We start from the raw sequence: 27,660 nt of genomic DNA on the forward strand, positions 1-27,660 counted from the left end.
TCTTTTGAGACTCTTCCTGCAGCTTTTGTGATTCTGAATCCAGTTGTTTTGCTCCAGTTGCGCAAACATCTTTGCAGTCTTCAGTTCTGACTGTGACTCTTCTAAATATAAGCATCTCACAAAATTCTACCCTAAGAAGACGCTTTGTTTCCCCCTCTCTTGTCCATCTGAACAACCCCAGCAACTTTAATCATCGGCTTTCTTTGCTAATTCCCCAAACTTTAAGTTTAAACTCCAAGCTTTAATCTGTAGAACTAAAATTTTCAGTTATCTGTGAGATATCTCCATCTGACTGATTCACCTGGGGCCATAACCACACCTGCAACATTTGCCGGTGATTGACAGCAACACACAGTCTGTTCAAGTGCCACCTTCTCAAAGTTCTACTCTAAAGACCTACTAATGTCACACTGCAAACTTCCCTCCACCATTTCTGACCCCTCTTACTCTATTTTCACTCTTTTTTTCCATAGCACTAAACACCTCACAACTTTATAATTTACTTTTTAAAATATGGTTTTGCCTCATAACCACTAGAAGAATAGGGATCTGTATGTTCACTCCTGTATTCCAAATGCCTAAAATTATCTCTGACACACAGTAGGCACACACACAAAATTAGTTGAATGAGTGAGTAAACAGCTTTCAAGAGTCTACTCCTGTTAAGTGGAGCAGAAGTTTTCAAAGCAGACTTACTGAGAAGAAAACTCGCACATGCCCAATCACATGGAGTCAAAAGCCTCACACCAACTTCTTTCTTGATATGTCTCTGATGTCTGATTAGAGCTGGTTATCTACTTAACATGAAGCAATGGTATTTGTCTTGGTCTCTGAGATCCTGCCTAGGCTGACCCCTACCCATCTCTCTAATCCTTGTCTCATGCTATTTTCTAATTTGTTTACTATGCTCTTTGGCTTTCCTACCTTCAGGTCTCTGTCCCATTCTTTGCTTCGTGTTGCAACATCATCCCATTTTTTTCTACCCCTTCACATAGTTTAGCAATTAATCTTAACAATCAGCACCTTGGAAAGCCTTTCCTCTCCACTATAATTAAAGTGACACCTGCTGCATGGTGCACCCCCTCCTATCAGATGTGCACACACACAGTTTGGTTTTTGTTTTTATGGTCCCCCATATTAGAATTTAAGCTCTGTGAGTGTAGGGATCCATATATCCCATATAATACATCTGATTACCGATAGTATCTGGCATATAGCGAGCATCCAATTTTTTTAATGTTTATTTATTTATTTTTGAGAGAGTGTGCATACATACACATACACACATACACTCACACACACACACACACACACACACACACACACACAAGTTGGGGAAGGGCAGAGAGAAGGAAAGCAAGAATTTCAAGCAGGTTTCATGCTGTCTACACAGAGCCTGATGGTGGGGCTCAATCCCACGGACCGTGAGATCATGACCTGGGACAAAATCAAAAGTTGGGTGCTCAACCAACTGATACACCCAGGCACCCCGAGCATCCAATATTTTTTAATTTAAGGAGGAATGGATGAAGAAAGGAAATAAGAAGATGTTTAATTTATTGAATTTTAACCTCTCTTTGAGATATTTCTTATCTCTACCTCTATTCTCATATGTATTTCATAAATTCTATGCTTACTCTGCTTTCCCTTCTGTATGCATTCTCCCCTTCTCACCTGTTACCATTCTAGTTGTGCCACTCTCTGCTCTCATTAGGACCATTCAATGGATTTTTAGCTGGTCTCATAGCTCTCTATCTATTCACTCCATTGGCACAATGATACCAAAGCAAGAAGACCTACCTTATTCACATCACTACTTGAATCAAAATTGTACAGCGGTTTATTATTGACTAAAAAATCACATCAAAACACTTTGGTATTTAAAGCTCTCTATTCTCGGTTCATGTTACATTACCTATCCCATCCCCTTCTAGGTGATTCATGACTTCAAATATCATAGAACATACCATGTGCTTCACATTGCAGCCCCTGGCTCAGAGTGCTATGTCATTGAATAAATACAACAATATCATAAGTTAGTCATAATCCCTCCTTGGTTTGTTAATGGTAAAAATCAAACTTTGAAGATAGTAAGTTCCTTTCTGAGATCTCACAGGTGATACATAATCCCCTGGGATCAACACTGGTATATTTGACTTAAAAGAACACCTTTATAAAAACTATACCATGGTGAGTTATCTGTCCACCTTTCAAATGTCCACCTATCCTTCAAGCACGTGTTTAAATGACACCTTTCACATAGTTTTCCAGTATTAGATATAATTTCTCTTGCCTTTGCACTCCCATGATATCATAAGGCATGTAACAATTCTCTCATTGTGCCAAAACTTCAAACTTCAAAACTTTAGTGCATGCCTCATTTTTTCCCTTAAATATCAACTCCATGAGAAAAGGGAGTATGCCATCTTCATCATTAAACTACCCATAGTGCTGGGCAGAGTGGTCACCACATGAAAAATGTTCATTTGCACTTCACCCACTGTAGGGGATGCTGTGGTGGCCAGCTCAGATTTCCTTTAGTAGGTAGGGATACCTCTCCACTATCCACTGTTTGCAGCTAAGGAATCACACTTGCCCTCCTTCCCCAGAGATTTGTGCTCAACTGTCTGCAGCAGTCTGGATTGGGAAGCTTGAGTCCAAAGGCCAACCAAAGACTGATGGATCATATAAAAGCTGACTCCTTCCCTGTCATGGGATCTATGCTCCAAGGCACATCCCCGTGGCTGAAGCCAAAATTAGAGTTTACCTGAGACATAGTCTTTTTCTCTCTCCATATTTTACAGACATCTCCTGAATAGCACTCCCCTCATAAATAACCTTTAGAAGAATTCCTGTCTCAGGCTCCTTCCTAAGAACCCTGTGACAGGCAATTCTATAAACTGCTGCCAGAAACATTCCTTAATATGAAAATCATGTCTCACATACTATGATTATGTAAGTTGTTAACATCACAGAACTTAAAAAAAAATAATTTTGGAACTTTTCTATATGTCCAAAATTAGTTAGAAATAAAAAGTTAAGACAATTAAGGTTCTATAAAAAATGAAAACAGCGTATGATAATATTATGCCATTTGCCTCTCCAGTAGCCTTCCATGCCTCCCCTTAAAACTGGAATAAAATCCAGTCCTTAACAGTGTGTTCTAGGTCCTACATGACCTTCACCTGGCCACCTGGGCACCCACACTTCTACCACTTTCTTGAGCTGCTCGAATGTTTCTAGGCATACTAACATTCTTGCTGTTTTTGACAAATGTTAAGCTCATCCTTAACTCTTAACTTGATTTTCACTCTGTTTGGAAAGCTCTTTGCTTACATATTCACATTAGCCTGCTACTTCTATGAAGTTCCCTTCTCAAATATCACCTTTCTAAGATGGCTTCTCTGATAATCCTGATCAAAATAGTGTTCCCCCATAAGTGCCCATTCTTTTCTATATGGCACTTATTAGTATCTGACATGACTTATGTTGTATATTCTATCCTCTGGAGGAAGGAAAGTTCATGAGAGTTGGTATTTTCAACTTCACAAGAGTAAGGACTTGTCTTCAGCATCTGGAAAAATTTCTCCCGCCAGATGGGTGTTCAATTAGTACTTGTTAAACCAGTGAATGGAGACACACTTATGTAAATGAACTAAATCCCAAAGATTGCTCCTTCCCATAAAGAGTAAAAGCAATCTAGTTGAAGGAAAAATCACACAGCACATTAAAAGTTAATAAGAATATAAGTGCCGGGCCACCTCAGTGGCTCAGCCAGTTAATCGTCCCGCTTCAGCTCAGGTCACGATCTCACAGTCTGTGAGTTTGAGCTTCATGTCGGGCTCTGTGCTGACAACTCAGACCCTGGAGCCTACTCCAGATTCCATGTCTCCCTCTCTCTTTCTGCCCTATCCCCATAACACACTCTCTCTTTCTCAAAGTAAACATTAAAAAAATGAATATAAGTGCCAAATATAAATAAAATTTCAATTATATAAGATACCACAAAGCATAATGATTAAATAATATGTGATAGAGAAAATGTATTCTCTCCTTTGGGATATAGTAGGCAGGAAGCGTTGCATGTGGAATGAAATCCTTGGGGTTCCTTGCAGTTCTGAAAGTGTTTTATTGAGGAAGTGTTAAAGTTAGATGTTATAAGGTGGGTAAGATTCAGCTGGATGCACAAAACTCAGAAGGGCAGGTGGGGAGGCAAATGGAATGGGAGAACAACAGGGAGGCAGAAAAAACACCTGAGTTCTTGAGCAGTCCTGAGAGTACAGAGAGTCTGGAGCATAGCTTAGATGACACAACTGGGAAAGCTATTGAAGTCTGATTAAAAAGGGCTGTGAATGAAAGGGCCAGGAATCATCAAATCTTCCTCTTAAAAATTATTTATGTTTTCCCACCTCTTTGTCCATTTAGCTTCTGATCCTCTAGAAATAGTACCATCTACCCCAACATCATTAACTTATATCGGTAAAAACACCCTATTACACTGTAAACTGTTGAAATTCTATGCGTGTGAAATCCTACAAACGGCCTTACAACTTAGGCAATTTTCAAATAACATCCCTGTAATATCACTGGCAGTATGATAAGGCCTTGACTTTCAAGTTGGCAAAATACAACATGAAATGTTAATGACTTTCATAAAGCCATACTATGAATTATTTTATGTGCTTATAAAAATGATTATATTGCCAACAAAAGTGCAAAGTCTTGTTACACTAATATGCCGAGCATATTGCTCCGCATTCTAGACCGTGTCAGCAACACATCATACCTGTGGGTCTTTGCAAATTCTTTTGTACTAAAATCCTTCTCAGAGTGCCATCCATGGCTGCTTCTTCTATGTGGGAGTGGTCCCCAACGACAGTCCAGTACATCATCCTGAAGAGATAGGTCAAGTTGGTTAGGTTGGAGTGCCGTTACAACCCAACTCTGCTCCCAAACACAATGTCTCTTCAGACTGTGTGCACCAGAATCACCCCAGAGTCCCTGAAAAAGCAGATTTTGGGGCCCAATTCTAAATCTATGGACTCACAAACTCCAATAGAGAGTGGGTAGTAATTAGGAGTTTTATTTAACATTTCTCTATTTTCTTTTTGGTCATTGCCTATAAATGAAAAAGTAAAAGAGTAAGAAAGGGGCAATTCAAGAAAAGGAAAGGAAATATTTGTGTTAAAATTATTTAGATTTGTTTGCACATACACCTTCATTTTTTATTGTCACAAATAGCCAAAATACTAATACTCTTACACTTAATATGTTCAATATTATGTTTAATATCTTCAAAATTTAATTTTAGGTTAATATTGGTTATGTGTGTATTGCAACAATGCACCTGCAACGTACACATAAGACACATACACATACACACATAGAATGTATAATGGAGCAACCTCTCAGGAAAACATATATTTTGTGCCACCATTTGGTACGAAAAGCACATGCTTTTGTACATAGAGAGATTTTTAGAAGTCTTGTGAATCTATTATATGTTGAACACTTATTACAGAAAGAAAACTACAGTAGACAGGTGGGAAAATCTCTAAAAATGGATACACATATCAAGAAGAATAAATAACCAACTCATTAACCTACCCTCTTTTAGGATTTACAGCAATAGCATAGGGTTCTCCAGCCATGTTTGTTAAGAGTCTGGTGCAGTTGGGGCCATTGAGCTGCCCTACGTTGATAGAGTACCTCAGACTAGTCCAGTGAGTGGTATAGTAACTGAACCAGTGCATTCTAGAATGATCAGTCCAATAAATATTTCCAGCAACCCAGTCAACTGCTATGTCCCTGGGCCTTTTAAATTCAGGACACTAAAAGAAAACAAAGCAAAAAACAGTGTTTTCAAAAGCAAAGCGGGGGGTGGGGTGTTCTGTATTTATACATTGATATTGTATAGGAATAATATTTAACACGGTCAGGTGTTAATTATTACACAGGGTTTTTAAATAACTAAATACTTCATTTTTTTTCTTAATTTTTATAAATATCATAATTTCACAAATCTTAAGTGCACAATTCACTGGAGTTCAACCTATGACGGCCCTTGTATAACCACAATCTAGAATATTTCTACAATTGTAGAAGGTTCACCTGTGACTTCTTCTGGTCAGTATTCCTCTGTGACTAACAATAATTCTGATATCTAACAAAATAAAATGCCTTAAACAAATCTATATAAATAGCATCATACTGTTCTATTCCTGGCTTATTTTACTCAACAGTGTATCTATGAAATTCATCCAAATTGTTGTGCATGTGAATTATTAATACATTTTTATTGATGGGTAATATTTCACTTTGTGAATATACCATAAATTGTTCACCATTTTACTGATGATGTCCATTTGGATTATTTGCAGTTTTAGGCCGTTACAACCAAAGTCATGAATATTCTTGTACTGTCTTTTGGTGGACACAAAGCATCCATTTATGTTGAGTTTTTAACAAGGAATAGAACTGCTGAGTCTTATAGTATACATATGCTTAGCTTGGATAGATACTGCTAGCTTTTTTTTCAGAGAGTTTGTACCAATATACACTCTTTTCAGCAATTTAAGGAAGGCCCAGTTGTTCTGTATGCTCCCCCATACAATTTGATATAAAAATTGAAAAAGAATATTAGTGCAGATACACATGTAGAAAGATACTATATTTGAACATATTTTAAGAAAAATTCCAATCTCTGCCATTTATATTAAATTTACTAGCTTGGATTTTCTGCTTAATATTGTATTATTGAATTATTGGGAGACAAAAAGTAAGAGAGTTCATTGCGAATAGACAGCAAGAAAAATAACATATGCTCTGTGCCCTTCAATTAACTTGATCACTTCGAGTAGGAACTAGTGTCATAATTAATTTTACATGGCCAGGTTTATTGTGCATAACCAAAAATGAGAAAGGATTCCCAGGGGTATTATATCAAGAATAGAAACAATTATTTGAAGGTGATTATAACTACACATGTATTCAATGTGTAAGAGCTTAATTAGGACCTGCAACCAGTGGAAATATGTGTTTTTAACACATAATAGTTTCTTGTGTGAATTACTAGTGAACAGATTTTACTGAAGGAGGAAGTGGATTTGGATTAAAAGAAGAGAAACTAAACTTCTCAAAAAGAACATGAGATGCCAAGAAACAGGAATTGCAAGCCACTGTCTGCTGTATGATTACTGGCATCTCAAGGAAGGAAATACGGCCTGAACTAAACACAGAACCCATACAGATTTCTAATGACCTTTATTATCAGACTTTCCACCTTTTGATTTAAAAGCTGAAATCATGAAATTTATAGTAACCTATTTCTCAACTGTAACAATAAATACTATCCTTCTACCCAGTGATAGCCCAGTGCTGTTAACTGAAAAGCACTCTGCAATACCATATGCTTTAGAAACACTGTATACATAATACTCATAGGTGGGTAGAATATAAATATTTGTCCTAGCCAAACCACCAGATTATTTCCAAATGTTCCAGTATCATTTAAATTAACTGTAATGCTTTTTTTCTTTTCTGGCTTGGCAGCATTTAAGAGTAAACACATCAACAAATGGCATGGGCATGTCAGTGTAAGTCACAAATTTATAAATATGAGAGACAGTGGAAAAATAACCATTATAAGCTGTTTAGAATCTGCTGGAGTATATTTGCCATTTTCTAGCACTAGGAAAGCAAAACTTCAGCATGAAAAACATATGATATTGGTTGTCTAGCACGAGCATAGAAAAATACTTAGTTTCCTTTTATCAGATGTAAATATATACACATGATTTTCTGTCCTTACAGTATCCTTGCTAAAATAGGACATATTTCATGCAAAGTTACACCTTTTTGAATTCAGGATTTTCATTTTTTTTTTTTACTCATTCTCAAAAAAGTCTGATTATCTTTCCATTCTATACTTCTAAATCTGGACTGCAGGCAATTAAAAATCCAAAGTCTTAATTTTCATACAACACCCATAAGTTTGATTAAGTGATACTTTGTCAGGTAAGCAGGCTCGTGAAGAATCTACTAATGGCAAATTGTAGAAGGATAAATAAAATTTATGTCACATTACCAGGGTAAGGAATATGGCTTAGGGAATGGGAAAAATGTTACTTTTCAATGCTAAGCACAAGAGATACTGATGGAGATATTTAAATATATACATTTATTCTCTGGGTCCCTGATCAAAGAATCCTTAATTTCATTCCAGTATCAACTAAAGTAATTAGAATATGGGGTAAAGGATGTCACACCCAGTAAATTCAACATATGGTCATAAATTATCAGTACAATATGATTCTCAGAGAATAATGGCATCAAGGTGAAGATGCTACCAGATGTTCATCTTCATTGACTCCTAACATACTGAATGCTCAATGATTCTCAGCACTGAAGAGAGCAGAACTGAACAGAAAAAGAACAATAACAAAAAGAAAGCAATAGGATGGTCCTATTGTCAAGGAAACTTAAGCCCAAATGAGCAAATCACCCTTTATAATGAGTTCCATGCGAATGAAGTAATCCCTCTTTATTGCTCAGTTTGACCAGGATTGTGAATGGTATTAGCCATATAAAAAGGATTCTGATACTAAATGGATATTGGCTGCGAAGTGGGAGTAGAAATTCCTGTTGGATCTTGATATAATAAACAAACAATTTGTGGAGAGGTTCAAAACCAAACAGGTGAATACAAAAAGTGGCCAAACACAGTAAAAGTAAATTTAGGTTCTGGGAGTGGAATGGAGTCTGACATGGGAAAACAGAATGGGAAAGCTAAGCCATTTGCTTCCAAAGAGGCTCAAAACAAACCAAACCAAACAAACAAACATCAGATTCAAAAGAAGAAAAAAATATAAAACTTTCATAGCCCCTTTGGCTGGCTCACTAGATACATAGCCCTGTGAGCTAGAGGCACTCAAGAAATATGTCCTATTTAAGAGACTGCAGAGACATGTGGTTACCCTGACAACAAAAGGCGTTGCTCATATTGTTGCACAAAGTGGAAGACACATTTTGACTGCTTTCTCCAGACAGATGATTTCATTCCTAATAAGCTCTCTAAATACAGAGCCAAAGTTTTGAGGCCTAAGGCATTCTTCCGTGTAGAGATATATTAGTCCAATGAATGAAACACTTAAATCTTACAGAAAAATTGGCAGCTTGATTGTAACAAAATTAGAGGTTACTACTTTAAACTACTCATCCTTTACAGCTGTGGATGGTAAGGTACTGTCATGATTCCAGCTTCAGTAAACTAAAGATTAGAAACCACAGTGGGCGCGGGGGGTGGAGGGGCGCCTGGGTAGCTCACTCTGTTGAGCCAAATCTGACTCGATTTGGGCTCAGGCCATGATCTCGTGGTTTGTAAGATCAAGCCCCGCATCTGACTCTGTACTGACAGCATGGAGCCTGCTCTCTCCCTCTCTCTCTGCCCCTCCCCCAGCACTTGCACAAACAGTCTTTCTGTCTCAAAATAAATAAATAAACATTAAAAAAAAGAAGTCACTGGAGACATCTGATTTAAATCAAGGAAAGAGGAAAACTTATGAAATGGGACTTCAAGCATTTTAACCATGGAAATACTGTCCTCTTCTTAAAAAATTCCTATAGTTAGCAATACTTTAAGAAAATACAGTTAACACAAGGATAGATCACAGTAGTCACATATTTTATCTGTCTGTGATGTTTTCTTCTGAGAAAAGAAAATCGGGTTCATTTTACTAAAGTTAATTATCCTGTAATATAACGCTATTAAAACAAAGATGTAAAGCTGCTCTAGGTGTGTGTGTGTGTGTGTGGTGTTTACCATACTAAGTGAAAAGTGCCTTTACATTTTTGGTCCACAATATACAAATCAGATTAAATTCTCAAAAACCAGGATATAGCAGTAAAATAATGACTATTAAAATTCTAAACATTATTAAATTACATGGCTTAATACTATTATAAAATATGTGTATATATATTATTTCTATCTAGAAGCTCATAGCAATGGGGAAATCTAAAAGAACCCAAAAAAAGTTATATTTGGAGCTAGAATGTCTAAGAGTTCCAAAAACACGTCAGGAAGGAAATTCCTGGCTTCTATCTAAACTTTATTCTGAACAATAGATTTTTTCAATCTGAATAATTTTAAAGCTATATTATCTATATTAAGACTGTATCACCTTAAAAGGCACACTATAGGCACAAACTCCTACTGGGGGAAAAGGAACTAAATAAAAGTATGTAATTCTCAGACACTTTCCCAAAAGACGACATATGTCTTTGGATTATAGACTCAATATTGTATGTGACTTTATCTTTTTTTCTCTTTTTTTAGCATACTCAGTTTTCTTTAAATTTATTCATCATTTACCACCCTCCTTCCAAAAAAAAAAAAAAAAGTACAAAACTGGCTCTCAAAACCTTCTACACACTATCAGGTAAACAAAAGATATGGAAGGCTAAAAACACATTAAATTTGGAGTCAGAAACTTGGTGTAAAACCTAATCCTAGTTTCTCTCCAAATTCTGTGATATATAAAATAAAGGCTTCGGATTAGATGATCTGTAAAATTCTACTGATTCTAAACATTGAATTATATAACAATCTAAAATATTTTTCATTCTAAGGACACCTGGGTGGCTCAGTCGGTTAAGCATCCAATTTCAGCTCAGGTCATGATATCACAGTTCATGAGTTTGACCCCCATGTCGGACTCTGTGCTGACAGCTCAGAGCCGGGAGCCTGCTTGGATTCTGTGTCTCCCTCTCTCTTTTCCCCTCCCCTGCTTGCACTGTGGCTCTCTCTCTCAAAAATAGATAAACATTAAAAAAAAATTTAAAGAAATGAAATATTATTCATTCTATATAAGCCTGCATTTTATATAGTTTTAAGGATGTACCTAATGCTAATTATGAATTTTCATGAATAGTATGTGAAAAATTTGTTAGTACTTATGGCACAATTTTGATATCATCCCCCTATGTGAATGACCTAGAATTAAGGAAGGAAGGTTTCTTCTGACATTTACAATTTAAATAAGCATAACACTTGAGATAGAAAGCAGAGCTATCTGAAAGCAGAGATTGCAAAATTATAGATTGAGAACTAATTTTAAGTTCAGGTAAAAAAAAACCTTTTAAGTAAATTTTAACTTTAAAATTAAGATACCACTTTAAAAATTCTAGTTTGTTTTTCTTAAAAATTAAGTATATGTAAGATAGTCTATCAAAAGCAGGACAATATTCCAGAATAGCAGTCAGTCAGCTGCTGACCCTTGATTTAATGGAATGTGGGACTCACCCAGGTCCCTAATGTTATGTAAAATCTGTTTCACTCATTTACCTTACCCCTATAGCTGGTTTGCAACCCACCTGTACCTTAAAGAGACACAAGAAATTGATGTTATTGGATAAATCATGTATCAATAAGAAAGGAGTTAAGACAGCAATAAACTCATAGAAAAAGAGTCACAGAAGCAAATGTTGATATGGTCTCCAGAATCATTAAGTAAACATCTTAGGGATGAACAGTAATATTCAGTATATGTAGCATATATATATATATATATATATATTTGTGTGTGTGTGTGTATGCATATGTATACAATTATGTACAAACTGGGATCTTATAAATACCTCTGGTATAAATAATTTTTATAGCTCAACACCAAAAATCCAAATAATCCATTTAAAAAATGGGCAGAGGACATGGAATAGACAATTTTCCAAAGAAGATATACAGATGGCCAACAGACATATGAAAAGATGCTCAACATCACTAATCATCAGGAAAATGCAAAAATCACAATGAGTTGTCACTTCACATCTGTCAGGGTGGCTAAAATAAAACACACACATACACACACACACACACAACAACAACAACAACAACAACAACAAGTGTTGGAGAGGACGTGAAGAAAAAGGAACCCTACTGTACTGTTGGTGGAAATGCAAACTGGTGCAGCCACTGTGGAAAACTATGGAGTTTCCTCAAAAAATTAAAAATAGAATGACCATATGATCCAGTAAACCCACTAGTGGGTATTTACCCAAAGAAAACTAAAACACTAATTTTAAAAGATATATGTACCCCTATGTTTACAGCAGCATTATTATTTACAAAAGTCAAGATATGGAAGCAACTTAAATGTCCATCCATGGATGAATGGATAAAGAAGATGTGGTATGTATGTATGTGTGTATATATATATGTATATATGTGTGTGTGTGTATATGTGTGTGTGTGTGTGTGTGTGTGTGTGTGTGTGTGTATATATATATATAATGGAATATTACTCAACCATGAAAAGAATGAAATCTTGCCATTTGTGACAACATGAATGGATCTAGAGGATATAATCCTAAGTGAAATAAGTCAGAGAAAAAAAACCATATGATTTCCATTCATATGTAAAGTTCAAGAAAAAAAAAACAAATGAACAACAACAACAAGAGACAAAAGAAAAACTAGATTCTTAAATATAGACAACAAACTGGTGGATGCTAGAAGGGAAGTGGGTGGGAAGAAGTGATATAGACTAATCATATGATGAACACTGAGTAATGTATGAATTGTTGAATCATTATACTGTACACCTGAAACTAATATAACACTGCATGTTAACTATACTTGAATAAAAATACTGGGCTCTTATACTTCAATGTATCTCATACATCAGATAGATTCAGATTGCAAATATATATATATATATGTGTGTGTGTGTAAATATACATGATACTGTTTTATATATCATTTTCCAGTCAGATTCATGAAAATTTCCTACTCTTATTACTCCCTAGAAAAACTAACAATTTGATTTCCAAGTCTAAATGGAACCTGGAATAAATAAATGAGGTCACCTTGTAGGATACTTCCTGGGCATTCAACTGACATTCTGTAGATGATAATCAATCTTTCTGTGAGCCTGTCCTTTCAAACAGTACAAGTTGGTTCAATTTTGGAAGACCTGAAAATACATTATGTATGCTAAGATCTTGCCTAAGCAAGACCAATGTTAATATAGTGAAAGTGATGTCTTCTTAATAAAGGAGCTTTCGTTCACCAGGATAATTAAGGAAGGCAGAAGAAAGAGCATGCTTCAAGATTCTGAAATGAAGTTGCAATCCTGGAAATTAAGTATGGTATATTTATAGCCAGAAAAAATGTGTGTTTGAGGGTGTATGTTCATAGGTGTGTAAGGAAATGGGAAGGGTGTGGTATAAGAGGAGAATGGATACCGTGCAGAGGCCTATAAACCAATGATTTTTATTTATTTTTTTTAAGTTTATTTATTTTTGAGAGAGAAAGAGAGAGAGGGAGGGAGCGAGCAAGCCAGCATGAGTGGGGGAGGGGCAGGGGGTGCAGAGCATTTGAAGCAGGCTCTTCGCTGACTGTAGAGAACTCAAAGCGGGACTCGAACTCATGAACCGTGAGATCATGACCTGAGCTGAAGTTGGGTGCTTAACAACTGAGCCACCCAGGGCCCCTAAACCAATGATTTTTCAATGGAAATCCACTGGAATGATTGAAGTGGGGAGATATGATTATACTAATGTTTTAAGATTATTTTGGCTATGGTGTGGAGAATCGCTTAGGACTGGGGACCAGAAATGGATATAGGATAATCAGAGGAGGTTTACTCAATGGGCCTCAGAAAGGAGAATGTGGAATCATAATCTAAATTTTTGTGAGACAAAAGTAGATAAAAATGGGATATATCTAGAGATAAAAATATTTGATCTTGGGATGAATCCTGAGGATGAGAAGAAAAACTTGTAAAGTATAACTTTCAAGATCAATATACTATTCCAATGTATACCAAAGATTTTCAAGTAATTTATTGCTTGTAACCTCTTAAAAAATTATGTAACTGCTTTAGGACAGGCTCTGTTCTAGATGTTAGAATTACATATAGTAGTGGCCAAAACAGCAAAAATATCTGCCATGGGAATTTACTTCTAGCAAGGTAAGGTACAGAGTAGATAATAAACATAATAGATGAGTAAATAATACAGCAGTTTATCAAAGATATGCACTATGAGAATGGAAAAACAAAAAAAGAGTACGGTGTTGAGGATCCAGAATGGGAGGACAATAGATTGCAACTATCAGTATATCATGTATTCAGAAGATGATATTTGAGCAAATTCATGAAGGAATTCAGGAATTGAGCCATGTAGGATATCTGGCTGAAGAACATTTAGACCAAGAGAACATTCCAGAAAAGGCCTTACATTAGTAGGTACTGATGGATTTTATAAATACCAAATACCAAAGCATCCCTGGAGAAGAGTGAGTAAGGGAAAAGTTAATAGGAAATGAAGTGAGAGAAGTAACAGGAGACTAGATCTCTTAAACCCTTGTAAGATATTGTGAGCAATTTATCTTTTGCAATAGGGGGCCACTATGCATCTTTGATTAGAGATGTCATGTGATCTAATTTGTGTCTTAGAAGGAGAATTCTGGCGACTGTGTGGTGAGTAAGAAGAAAAGCAAGACCAGTTAAGAGTCTATTGCACTAAATCAGAATAAAGATGATCGTGGTTCAAAAGTAGGTACTTGCAGTCAAGCTGACATAAGGTAGTTAGCTCCTAGACAGAAGTTACATATGATTGCCTGATTTTGGAATTATGAGAGAAGAAGGATCAATATTGACTCTAAAATTTTTACTCTGAGAATCTGCAAAATGGATGTGCCATTAAATGAGATTGGGGAAGCAGCTTTTGTGAATTATGAGAGATTTATTTTTAGGCATAGTACTTTGGGAACATTTTTTAAAATCCAAAAGAAAATGCAAAGTAAGTAGTTGAACAAAACCTGATATCAATTTGGTAATTGTTAGCATGTGGATATGTGTTAAACCATGACACTATATACAATCTGTAAGGAAGTGCAGAAAGGTAGCAAGAAGAGATCAAGGTTGGGGCCTATAGGTATTCTAATATTAAGAGAGAAGGGAAAATAAGATAAAATAATAAAAGAATAACTATGTTGATGATTCATCTTACAATCATTTTGTATTTCAGCATTATTACAACATAAAATGAAGTAACAAACAAAAAATCTACCTAAAGTTTAATTGGAGAGACTGATATTATTAAGATGTAGAAAAAGGTTTCTCAACTACTGATATTTTAGTAAGAATAATTCCATGTTGTGAGAGACTAGCCTATGTAGAGTGTTAAGCAGCCTCCCTGACCTCTACCATATTCACGTGATGCCAGCAGTACTCCTCAGTTGGGACAATAAAAAATATCTCCAGACATTGCCAAATGTCCCCTGGGGTGGGAGATCATCCCCATTTGAGGACCAGTGATGCAGAACCACGGACTGTTCTCTGATGTCTGCTTCCTCTATGACTTTCAGCATTTGTCAATGTCTTTAATTAATATCTGTCACAAAACTTACTGAATACTTCTTTGTCCTCATTTACTTGATCTTTGGCAGTGCTAGAAATATAATTGCAATCTCCTTCTCAAAATACTCTCTTCTCTTAGTTTCTGTGTCTCTACATTCTCTTGTATTCTCCTAATACACTTCACACTCACTGTCATCATTTTAATCTGCCTTCAGAGCTTGCTTCTGAGTGCTTCTTTACTTCACCTGTACTCTCTTCCTGGTTCTAGATATCTTCTCTATTCTTCTATTTCTGAAGGTATATCTCCAGTCCAGAGACTAAGATCAAGACTTGAATACATCACTGGCTATTTGGCAACTCACTTGGGTCTCTTACAGCCTCTCACTTAGATGTCATGACTAAAACTGAACCCATAGTTTACCATTTTCACAATCCATCAATTTGTAAAATCTAGGTCTTGAGTCCTTCCTATCCTCATTTTCTACATTCATTCTATCTGCAAACATTGTTAGTTAAACTACTCACCTCCTTCCATTTTGAGACTATAATACTGCAACCTACCACTATTTGTGTACCAGGTTGGAGCACAATCCTCCTATGTGGTCTCTTTCTGTTCCACCTTTTCCCCCACCAAATCCATCCTGTACATAAAAGTGAAATAGTTGTCTTAGACATAAATGACATTACTTCCTCCTCATCTTTTAGGTCTTAGCTCAAATCTCCTGTCTTCAAATGGGCCTTTATTGATCACCCTATCCAAAGAAGACTTAGAATATCTGAGTTTTTCTTTCTTGGTCCATTCTGCATTTCCTGCAATATAATTTTCAAAATTGGAAGTTTTGGCATTTATTTATTTATGAGTTCACTTGACTTTGTCTTTGCTCCCCAGAATATAAGCTTTATGAAAATAAGACTCTGGGGCGCCTGGGTGGCTCAGTTGGTTAAGCGGCCGACTTCAGCTCAGGTCATGATCTCGCAGTCCGTGAGTTAGAGCCCCATGTCGGGCTCTGTGCTCACAGCTCAGAGCCTGGAGCCTGTTTCGGATTCTGTGTCTCCCTCTCTCTGACCCTCCCCTGTTCATGCTCTGTCTCTGTCTGTCTCAAAAATAAATAAACGTTAAAAAAAAAACTCTTAGAAAATAAGACTCTGTTATCATGTTACATCCCAGGAATGAACACCAAACCTAACAAACAGAACTCCTTAAATAAAGCTTTTGGTATGGAGAAAACTGGACTGGTTCACTTTAAAATGCTATACAATATATTCAATAATAGCCTCAGAATTATTAATTGTGGAATCATGTTTTATATAGTCCTTATAAAATTTACATTCAGTAAAATTTTGAGTATTGATTACAACTGTTACACGACCATTTAACTCTACTCAGTACGTATTGCTGAGTGTCTGTCTTATGCAATCAACAATAATCAAGCCACAAAATGGCAATAATTTAATGGTTTGATAGTTTTAGATTTCTTCCAAAGTAATCATAATAAATGATTGTAATTGTTAACTGTTTGAATAAACTCAGATGGCTTGAAAAGTATTCTTGCCAAGTGAATAGACAATTTCATGATAGAGTTTATAATAATACAAATTTATAATAATAAAGAAAATAAATTAAAAAATGAAAAAAAAAACTATCAATTTCTACTAGTATTCCAAGGTCCTAAAACAAGACTTTGAAGTTTTTGCTAAAATATGTACACACATACACACACATACACTTATGTGTGGGTACATATGCACACCTAATGCACACCTAATGTGTGTGTGCGTGTGTGTGTGTGTGTGTCTATGTGTCTATGTGTGTGTGATGTACACACAAACCCATATATTGGGTTTGAGGTTTATAGCTACAACTCCAGTTAAAAATTGAAAGCTATTGGGGCATTTGGGTGGCTCAGTCGTTTGAGTGTCCGAGTCATTTGAGATCAGGTCATGATCTCTCTGTCCGTGAGTTCGAGCCCCGTGTCCAGCTGTGTACTGACAGCTCAGAGCCTGGAGCCTGTTTCAGATTCTGTGTCTCCCTCTCGCTCTGCCTCTCCCTCTCTCTCTGTCAAAAATAAACATTAAAAAAAAATTAAAAAAAATTGAAACCTATTGGGGTGCCTGGGTATCTCAGTCAGTTAAATGTCCAACTTCGGCTCAGGTCATGATCTCACAGTTCTTGAGTTCCAGCCCCACATGGGGCTGTCTGCTCTCAGCACAGAGCATGCTGTGGATCCTCTATCTCCCTCTCTCTCTGCACCTCCCCCACTTGTGCTCTCAATATGTCTCAAAAATAAACATTAAAAAAATTGAAACCTATGAAATAAAAGTTGGATATTTTCTTAAAAGCTTTCAGGAAAAAATAATTGCTTAATCAACTTGTTGAGGAAAAGATATGATTATAAATGAATAAAAGTGTAAGCATGTTCATTCTGAACATCCTCCTCTGCCACAATAAAGAATGTGCCCAAAATGGTATCTCATATTCATTTCTCAAAAATCAGGTAAATCAGATAAACCATTTGTTTTGCTCAGGAATATTTAGCTCTTTAATGGTAAAAATTGAATCTGTATTTTTAAAGTAATTTGCATTTTTCCAAACATTGACCTACTTTACAGTGCTTGTCATTCTGTACTTTGCTATACAGCATTTCATACTAGAAATGATAAATTGCCAGAAAGTATGTACAATTGTTGCATAATGCTGTCATATTCTGTTCTGACTACTAAAATTTAAATTCAGAAATCTCATTATGCTTTACATATAGATTGAATCATGTCAGCCTTTTAAGTTTTAAATTATTTAATTTTCTTAAAGGAAAAAAAAACTCCATCCATTTTGTATAGCCCAGGGGGCTAGAAAATCATAAGCATTTCTATCTATAAATAACTTAGACTGCATTTGAAATTTAAATTTATAATCATAATTAGTATTCAAGCCATTTTCACAGATTACAGAAGACTATTCCCTTCACGACTTCCAAAAAAAGATCGTATTGAAAACTACCTTCCTTTGGAATGGACTTCAGTTAACATTTAGTTGTCTGAGTAAGTCTTCTTCTGATTTCTGATACAACTATTTTCCTACACTTTACTGGGATGGAAATATTCCAATATTTTTAGTAACTGTAAATATGCTTTCAAGACATCCTACTATCACATGGCTAACTTCTTCCATTTGGTTCACTGATAAAGCAGTTTTAAGTAAAAATCCATAGTTTCATTTTTGTATTTTGCTTTCTTTCACCTACGGATTCAGAGATAGAAACCAATATTCCATATTCAGATTTGGGAAAAATCTTGAGTTTCATTTTCCAAAGGGTGGGGAATTCTCAGGTCAGTATCATTTCTTATTTGCATAAAAACTTAGAAGATGAAATAGATTTCATGCTCATTAAATTATTGGATGACTAGCTGGAGAATGATTAAAAAACAAAAAAAAGCAGATACACGGCAGAGTAATTCAGAGGGGTAAAACATCAAATCTTTATACATAAGCTGAATTTCAGAGGAATAAATACAAATTGTCCAAGTAAACAACTAGATAGACATAAACTATGCCATACAGTTTTTTGGAAAGCATATATATTTACTATCTGGAAGAAACTTTAGAAATTTCCTACTTCGATATGATAGTTGTTTTTCAAATTAAGTAGAGACTAAGAGATGTAACAGTAAACTCAAGTTAAACTCTAAATTCGGTCACAATATAGCTGAATGGGCATAGATGAGTCATTTAATCATTTGAGAATTCACATTATTCATTAAATTAAGATGTTAAGTCTCTTCAGGGCACCTGCCTGGCTCAGTAGGTTAAGAATTGACTTCGGCTCAGGTCATGATCTCACTGTTACGGAGTTTGAGCCCCTCATTGGGCTTTGTGCTGACAGCTTGGAGCCTGGAGCCTGCTTCTGATTCTGTGTCTCCCTTTCTCTCTGCCTCTCCGCCACTCAACTCTGTCTCTGTCTCTCTCTCTTACAAATAAATACCAGTAAAAAAAAAAAGATGTCAAGTCTCTTGGCTTTGAGAAGATGGCGGAATTTCCTGCATCCCTCAAACACAGCAGTATTGAGGCCAGAACCCTTGGAATATGAGAAATAGAGGCTGCAGAGTGACAAAAAAAAATCTCTACAGGTAGAAAGAGACAGCTTGGGTGGACAGAGGTGCATGTATGCAAATTGGGAGAGATAAAACGGGCTGTGTAGGCCCAAAGTGGGGAACCCCTTTGGTGGAGAAACAAAAGGAAGAGAGAGGCTGTGGAAGTGTGGCATTGCATTTGGACAAGAGGAAAACCTCTCTGTACCAGAGATTGGGGAATGAGAAATATTAAGAAAGCCAGTTTCTACTTTGCAAATAGTCTTAGAAGCTAATGATTGGAGTTTTCAGGGTTGTGTAAGTTTCTCTGGACCAGAGCCAGCATGTATTTGTGCCTTGTGGAGAGGGGAACTGGCCCCAGGGCACAAAAGTAATCTCAGGGATGTACTGGGAGAGAACAGTCCCTCCATTGAGTACTGTGGGAAGTGGGTAGATTACCCCCCATCCCAGGACAAAAGACCCTGCAAGCACCAGCCAGAGGCCCTTTGTCTACTGGGCAGAGTGGCAGTACTCCAGAACCAGGTACCTGCAGATCAGGGTCCTTTAAGACATCAAGTTTTGAATCCCAGCTGAGCACCTAGGAGGTGTGGGAGAATGTGGAGCAGGGCAACCAGGCCGCCCAGGCTACTCTGTGAGGGCTGCCTAAACAGCTTGGTTTGAGACACCCAGTCCAGAGAGGAGAGATTGGGGTGTCTCCATTTTTCTCCCCATTATCAACATAGTGGGGCTTCAGGAAACAGGACAGTGGCCCCCAGTGGAGGTGGCACCCATTTGCACCAAACCCTGTGCCAAGTAACTGCTTATCTACCAGAATGGGACTGACACTGACCAAACCAGACAGCCTCTCCTCCAGACCAGCACAGACAGCACAGTCACTGGTTTCCAGACACCAACGGACAACTGTCCTGAGGTTTTGTATGATGTCTGTTTTTTTTTAATTTTTAAGTTGTTATTATTTATATTTCCTTTTTCTTTTTACTCTATTTCTCTTTTCCCTTCTTTTTCTTTCTACTCTCTATTTCTTCCTCCTTTGGAATGAGCCTCAGTTTCTGATTTGATTTTTGGTCAATTCTTATTTCATATATATATATATATATATATATATATATATACACACACACATATATATATAATTTCATATATATATTTCATATATATGTATATATATATAATTTTCATTCTTTGTTTCTCTGTTCTGGTTGTCTGTTTAATCAGGCATTTTTACTCCATTCTTTTTATACCTTTTCTGTATCTCCTTCTTTATATTCCTCTCTCTCTCTCTGGATTAAGCCTTATAGTTTCTTTGATTCTCTGCCTGGTCTTTTTTTCCACCCCTGTCATTTCTCTCTTTGTGTGGGATAAGGTTTCTTCTCCCACTTTTCTCCTTTCTTCCAGGGTTACTTCAATGAACAAATCAAAGCACACATGGCGGAAGGTCCAGTCCACCACTACGAGCAGTGAGATAAAGCCACCAAAGATTCAACAACAGAGTGCATGCAACCACTCCAAAAACACTGAAATGCCAGGCTCTGGACAGTGTGTGACCCCTTTTTAATATAGTAGTACTCACAGGTACAGGACACATAACAAGCTATTAAAACGCATAAAAGATAAAAAATTAACCAAAATGATGAAATGGAAAAATTCTCTTAAAAATAAATTTCAGGAAGAAATGACAGCTAGAGAATTGCTCAAAACAGATATAAACAATATATATGAACAAGAATTTAGAATAATAGTCATAAGACTAATAGCTGGGCTTGAAAAAAAGGATAGAAGATGGCAGAGAATCTATTGCTGCAGAGATCAAGGACCTAAAAATTAGTCATGATGAATTAAGAAATGTTATAAATGACATGCAAAATGAACTAGATGCAGTGGTGGAAGAAGCAGAGGAGAGAATAGGTGAAACAGAATAAAATTATGGAAAATGATGAAGCTGAGAAAAAAAGGGAAAGGAAATTACTAGACCACAAGGGGAGAGTTAGAGATCTAAATGATTCAATGAAACAAAATAATATCCATATCATAGGAGTTACAGAAGAAGAAGAGAGAGAAAGGGACAGAAGGATTATTTGAACAAATTATAGCTGAGAGCTTCCCTGATCTAGGGAAGTATGCAGACATCCAAGTCCAGGAGGCACAGAGAACTCCTTTAAAAATCAACATAAACAGGTCAACACCATGACATGTCATAGTGAAACTGGAAAAAAATACAAAGATGAAGAGAGAATTCTGAAAGCAGGTAGGGACAATGTGCCTTCTTAAACTACCAGGATAAACACATACGGGTAGTAGTAGACCTGTCTACTAAAACATAGCAAGACAGAAGGGAGTGGCATGAAATACTCAATGTGCTGAATAGGAAAAAAATGAAGCCAAGAATCCTTTATCCAGAAGGCTGTCATTCAGAACAGAAGGAGAGATAAAGGCTTTCCCAGACAAACAAAATCTAAAGGAGTTCATGACCACTAAACCAGCCATATAGGAGATCCTAAGGAGTATTCTGTGAGTGGAAAGCAGCGAAGACTACAAAGGACCAGAGGCATCACCTCAAGCATGAAACCTACAGATAACACAATGACACTAAATCCATATCTTTTAATAATCACTCTGAATGGAAATAGACTAAATGCCCCAATCAAAAAATACAGGGTATCAGAATGGATTAAAAAAAAACAACAGCCATCTATATGCTGCCTACAAGAGACTCATTTTATTATTAAAAAAAAAATTGAGGTTTATTTATTTTTTGAGAGAGAGAGAGAGAGAGAGAGAGGCAGTGCTTGAGCAGAGAAGGGGCAGAGAGAGAGGAGACACAGAATCCAAAGCAGGCTCCAGGCTCTGAGCTGTCAGCACGAAGCCTGATGTGGGGCTCGAAATCACGAACTGTGAGATCATGACCCGAGCCGAAGTCAGACACTTAACCAACTGAGCCACCCAGCCGCCCATACAGGAGATTTATTTTAGACATGAGGAGACCTGCAGATTGAAAGTGAGGGGTTGGAGAACCATCTATCATGCTACTGGATGTCAAAAGAAAGCTGCAGTAGCTATACTTATATCAGACACATTAGATTTTTAAAATAAACACTGCAACAAGAGATGAAGAAGGGCATTATATTATAATTAAGGGGTCTATCATTCAAGTAGAACTAACAGTTGTAAATTTTTATGCCCCCAATGTGAAGGAACCCAAATGTATAAATCAATTTATCACAAACATAAATAAATGTGTAGATAGCAATACCGTGATTGTAGGGGACTTTAATACTCCACTTACAACAATGGACAGATCATCTAGGCAGAAAATCAGTAAGAAAACAGTGGCTCTGAATGACATACTAGACCAGATGGACTTAACAGATATATTCAAGACTTTTCATCCAAAAGCAGCAGAATACACATTCTTCTCTAGTGCATATGGAACATTCTCCAAAATAAATCACATACTGGGTCACAAAACAGCCTTCAACAAATATAAAAGGATTGAGATCCTACCATGCATATTTTCAGATCACAATGCTATGAAACTTTAAATCAACCACAAGAGAAATTTTGGAAAGCCTCCAAATACATGGAGGTTATAGAACATCCTACTAAAGAATGAATGGGTCAACCAGTAAATTAAAGAAGAAATTAAAAAAAAAATATGTGGAAGCAAATGAAAATGAAAACATGACAGTCCAGACACTTTGGGATGAAGCAAAGGTAGTCCTAAGAGGAAAATACATTGCAATCCAGGCCAATCTCAAGTAACAAGAAAGTTCCCAAATACAGAACCTAACCTCATACCTAAAGGAATTAGAAACACATCAGCAAAGAAAGCCCAAAGCCAGCAGAAGAAGAGAAAAAGTAAAGATTAGAGCAGAAATAAACAATACAGAATCAAAAAAAAAAAAAAAAAGAAAAGAAAAAAAAAAAAGAAACAGTAAAACAGATCAATGAATCTAAGAGCTGGTTTCTTGAAAGGACAAACAACAATAATAAACCTTGAACCAGACTTCTCAAAAAGAGGACCCAAATAGATAAAATCACAAACGAAAGAAGAGAGATCACAAGAAATCCCTCAGAAATACAAGCAATTATCAGATAATACTATGAAAAATTCTATGCCAACAAATTGGACAACCTGGAAGAAATGGGCAAATTCCTAGACACCCACACACTAACAAGACTCAAACAGGAAGAAATAGAAAATTTGAACAGACCTATAACCAGCAAAGAAATTGAATTGGTTATCAAACTCTCCCAACAAATAAGAGTCATGGGCCAGATGGCTTCTCAGGGGAATTCTACCAGACATTTAAAGCAGAGTTAATACCTATTCTTCTAGGCTATTTCAAAAAAAAAAAAAAAAAAAAAAAGGAAGGAAGCCTTCTGGACTCATTCTCTGAAGCCAGTATTACCTTGATTCTCAAACCAAAGACCCCACTACAAAGGAGAGTTAGAGGCCAATATCCCTCATGAACATGGATATAAAAAATTCTCAACAAGATACCAGCAAATCAAATATAGCAGTATATTAAAAGAATTATTCACCATGATCAAGCCCAATCCTGGGCTGCACAGCTGGTTCAATATTTGCAAATCAATCAACATGATACATTACAGTAACAGAAGAAAGGATAAGAACCATATGACCCTTTCAATAGATGGAGAAAAGCACTGGACAAAATACAGCATCTATTCTTAATAAAAACCCTCCAGAAAGTCAGGATAGAAGGAACATAACCTTACATCAAAAAAAAAAAAAAATCTATGAAAGGCCCACAGGTAATATCATCCTAAATGGGGAAAAACTGAGAGCTTTCCCTCTGAGATTAGGAACATGACAGTGATGTCCACTCTCACCACTGTTGTTTAATATAGGTTGGAAGTCCTAGGCTTTGCAATCAGACAACAAAATGAAATAAAAAGCATCCAAACTGGAAAAGAAAGAAGTCAAACATTCAGTTTTCACAGATGACATGATACTCTACACAGAAAACCTGAATGACTCCACCAAAAAACTGCTAGAGCTAATACATGAATTCAGCAAGTAGCAGGATATAATATCAACATAAAGAAATCGGTTGCATTTCTACACACCAATAATGAAGCAACAGAAAGAGATATCAAGAAATAGATCCAATTTACAACTGCACCAAGAACCATAATATACCTAGGAATAAATCTAACCAAAGAGAAAAGATTTGTATGTTGAAAAGTATAGAAAACTAATGAATAAATTGAAGAAGACACAAAAAAATGGAAAAACATTCCATGCTCATGGATTGGAATAAAAAATACTGTTAAAATGTCAGTACTACGCAAAGCAATCTACACCTTCAATGCAATCCCAATCAAAATAGTACAGCATTCTTCACAGAGCTAGAAGAAACAATCTAAAATTTGTATAGAACCACAAAAGACCCCAAAATGCCAAAGTTATGTTGAAAAAGAAAACCAAAGCCGGAGGTATCACAATCCCAGACTTTAGTCTGTACTACAAAGCTGTAATCATCAAGACAGTCTGGTGCTGGAACAAAAACAGACACATGGACCAATGGAATAGATTAGAGAACACAGAAATGGACCCACAAATGTATGACCAACTAATCTTTGACAAAGCAGGAAAGAGTATCCAATGGAAAAAAGTCTCTTCAGCAAATGGTGCTGGGAGAGCTGGGCGGCAACAAGCAGAAGAATGAAACTGTGCCACTTTCTTAAACCATACACGAAAATAAATTCAAAATGGATGAAAGACCTAAAAGTGAGACAGAAAATCATCAAAATCTTAGAGGAGAAAACAGGCAACAACTTCTTTGATCTTGGCTACAGCAAGTTCTCACTTTACATGTCTCCAAAGGCAAGAGAAATAATGCAAAAATGAACCATTGAGACCTCATCAAGATAAAAAGCTTCTGCACAGCAAAGGAAACAATCAACAAAAGTAAAAGGCAACCAACAGAATGGGAAAAGATATTTGCAAATGATGTATCTGATAAAGGGGTAGTATCAAAAATCTAAAAAGAACTTACCAAACTCAACACCCAAAAAACAAATAATCCAGTGAAGAAATGGGCAAAAGGCATGAATAGACACTTTTCCGAAAGAAGACATCCAGATGGCTAACAGACACATGAAAAGATGCTCAACATCTCTCATGATCAGGGAAATACACATCAAAACCACATTGAGATACCACCTCACACTGGTTAAGTGGCTAAATATAACAACTCAGGGAACAGGAGATGTTGGCAAGGATGTGGAGAAAGGGGAACCCACTTTCTCTGTTGGTGGGAATGCAAACTGGTGCAACCACTCTCAAAACAGTGTGAGGTTCCTCAAAAAATTAAAAACAGAATTACCCTACAACCCAGAAATTGTACTACTACATATTTATTCAAAGGATACAGGGATGCTGTTTTGAAGGGGCACATGTACCCCAGTATTTACAGTGGCATTATCAACAATAGCCGAAGTATGGAAAGAGCCCAAATGTCCATCCATTAATGAATGGATAAAGAAAATGTGGTGTGTGTATGTTATATATATACATGGAATACAACTTGGCAGTGAAAAAGAATGAATTTGCAACAACATGGATGGAACTGGAGGAGGGTATTATGCTAAATGAAATAAGTCAGAGAAAGACAGATATCATATGTTTTTACTCATTTGTGGAATTTGAGAAACTTAACAGAAAACGATAGGGGAAGGGAAGGAAAAATAAGTTACAAACAGAGAGGGAGGAAAACCATAAGAGACTCTTAAACACAGAGACCAAATTGAGGGTTCATAGGGGGACAGTGTGTAGGGGTAGAGAAATGGGTGATGGACTTTGAGGAGGGCACTTGTTGGGATGAGCACTTGTTGGGATGTAAGTGATGAATCATAGGAATCTACTCCCGAAGCCAAGACTATACTGTATACACTGTATGTTAGGTAACTTGACAATAAATTATTAAAAAAGAAAGATGTTAAGAATGGACTTACTCCATATTTATAATATTGAGGTATCAGGGTTACAAAAGAGATTTAGGAAGTGAAGTTAAAAGATTTCCCTCATCTGTATAGCCTTAAGTTTTGTTTTGTTTGCAGTGTGTTGGTTGGAATTTCTATGGAGTGCTCAATGTCTAGAACATGGTCCTAAAACTCATGGCTCAGAGGTTCCAATCTTCAAATCATGACATTTAATCAGCTATGATGGGATCCTAGAAAATATACCTAGTAAATACTGTTAGCCGTGGGTAGGTCTGAAGAAAGAGAGAAAACCAAAGCCTAGATGATACAACACATGTAATCACTTCCATTAAAAGATAAAATGAGGTTTCACATCCTATGAGGAAAACGTTAATCAATAGCTTTACCATTAGTTGCAAAAGATTCTATAGTACAGTCATAAAATTAAAAATTAAAATATATACACATCAACATATAATATACACATAAAACACATATATTTATATATTTTTATGTGTAAGAATAAAATCTTAATTACCAAACAGTAATCAAATTTGGTTTCTGATCTACAATAAACTCTGCTTACTAGAAGACATTGATTATAATTAATCTCCCCAAGGACAAAACTAAAATAACTATCAAATAAGCTTTACTGAAAAAATTGTATCAAATTCAAGATATATTTTTAGAAAATAAAATTCAGACAAAAGTAAGTTACAAATAATTTTTCATGTGATAATATGCATCATAGAGAAAATTATCTTGTCAATTATCATCATCATGGTCATCATTGGCATCATCATCATGTTAATAGCAATCATCTATATAGTGCTTATTATGTGCCAAGAACTACTAACACTAACATAATACAGTACATGTGTGTACATGCATATACATATATATATATTCCTCACTAAAACCTCATGAAATAGAGAGGGCAGAGAAGCTAAAAGGCTAATAAGCAATAAGAACAAAATTAAAACCCAGGCAATGTAACTCCACAGTACATACTCTTTATCACTTCATTTTAATAAGAGATGAAATGGTACCATAGGAGCAATGTTGTTGCAAAGCAGATTTGTGTTTTATGGATACAGAAAGCTAAAGCTAGTTAAGACTGACCAACCTTTGGCTGATAGCAAGTGAGTGAGTGAAGAAAGACAGAGTGATCTAGTAAATTTCTTGCCTTTCTCCTAGAACTGTTCTTAATAGAACTAAAGGTGGTATATAAAACAGTGTTTTGGTGTGGAAGGAGTTGAAGAAA

At 36.2% G+C, this 27,660-nt stretch overlaps 1 protein-coding gene across 1 annotated transcript in view; it reads right to left on the minus strand.

The window, feature by feature from the left end:
- The window catches only part of LRP1B (LDL receptor related protein 1B), a 1,866,249-nt gene that overhangs the window by 98,156 nt on the left and 1,740,433 nt on the right, over window positions 1–27,660 (minus strand). The window contains exons 78-79 of the mRNA XM_042994392.1: window positions 5,608–5,831; window positions 4,787–4,893 (exon numbers count right to left, since the gene is read on the minus strand). Of these exons, the coding sequence (XP_042850326.1) occupies window positions 4,787–4,893; window positions 5,608–5,831 (331 nt within the window). The remainder of the gene's footprint in view (window positions 1–4,786; window positions 4,894–5,607; window positions 5,832–27,660) is intronic.

Source organism: Panthera tigris, chromosome C1, assembly GCF_018350195.1.
Source record: "Panthera tigris isolate Pti1 chromosome C1, P.tigris_Pti1_mat1.1, whole genome shotgun sequence".
NCBI lineage: Eukaryota > Metazoa > Chordata > Mammalia > Carnivora > Felidae > Panthera > Panthera tigris.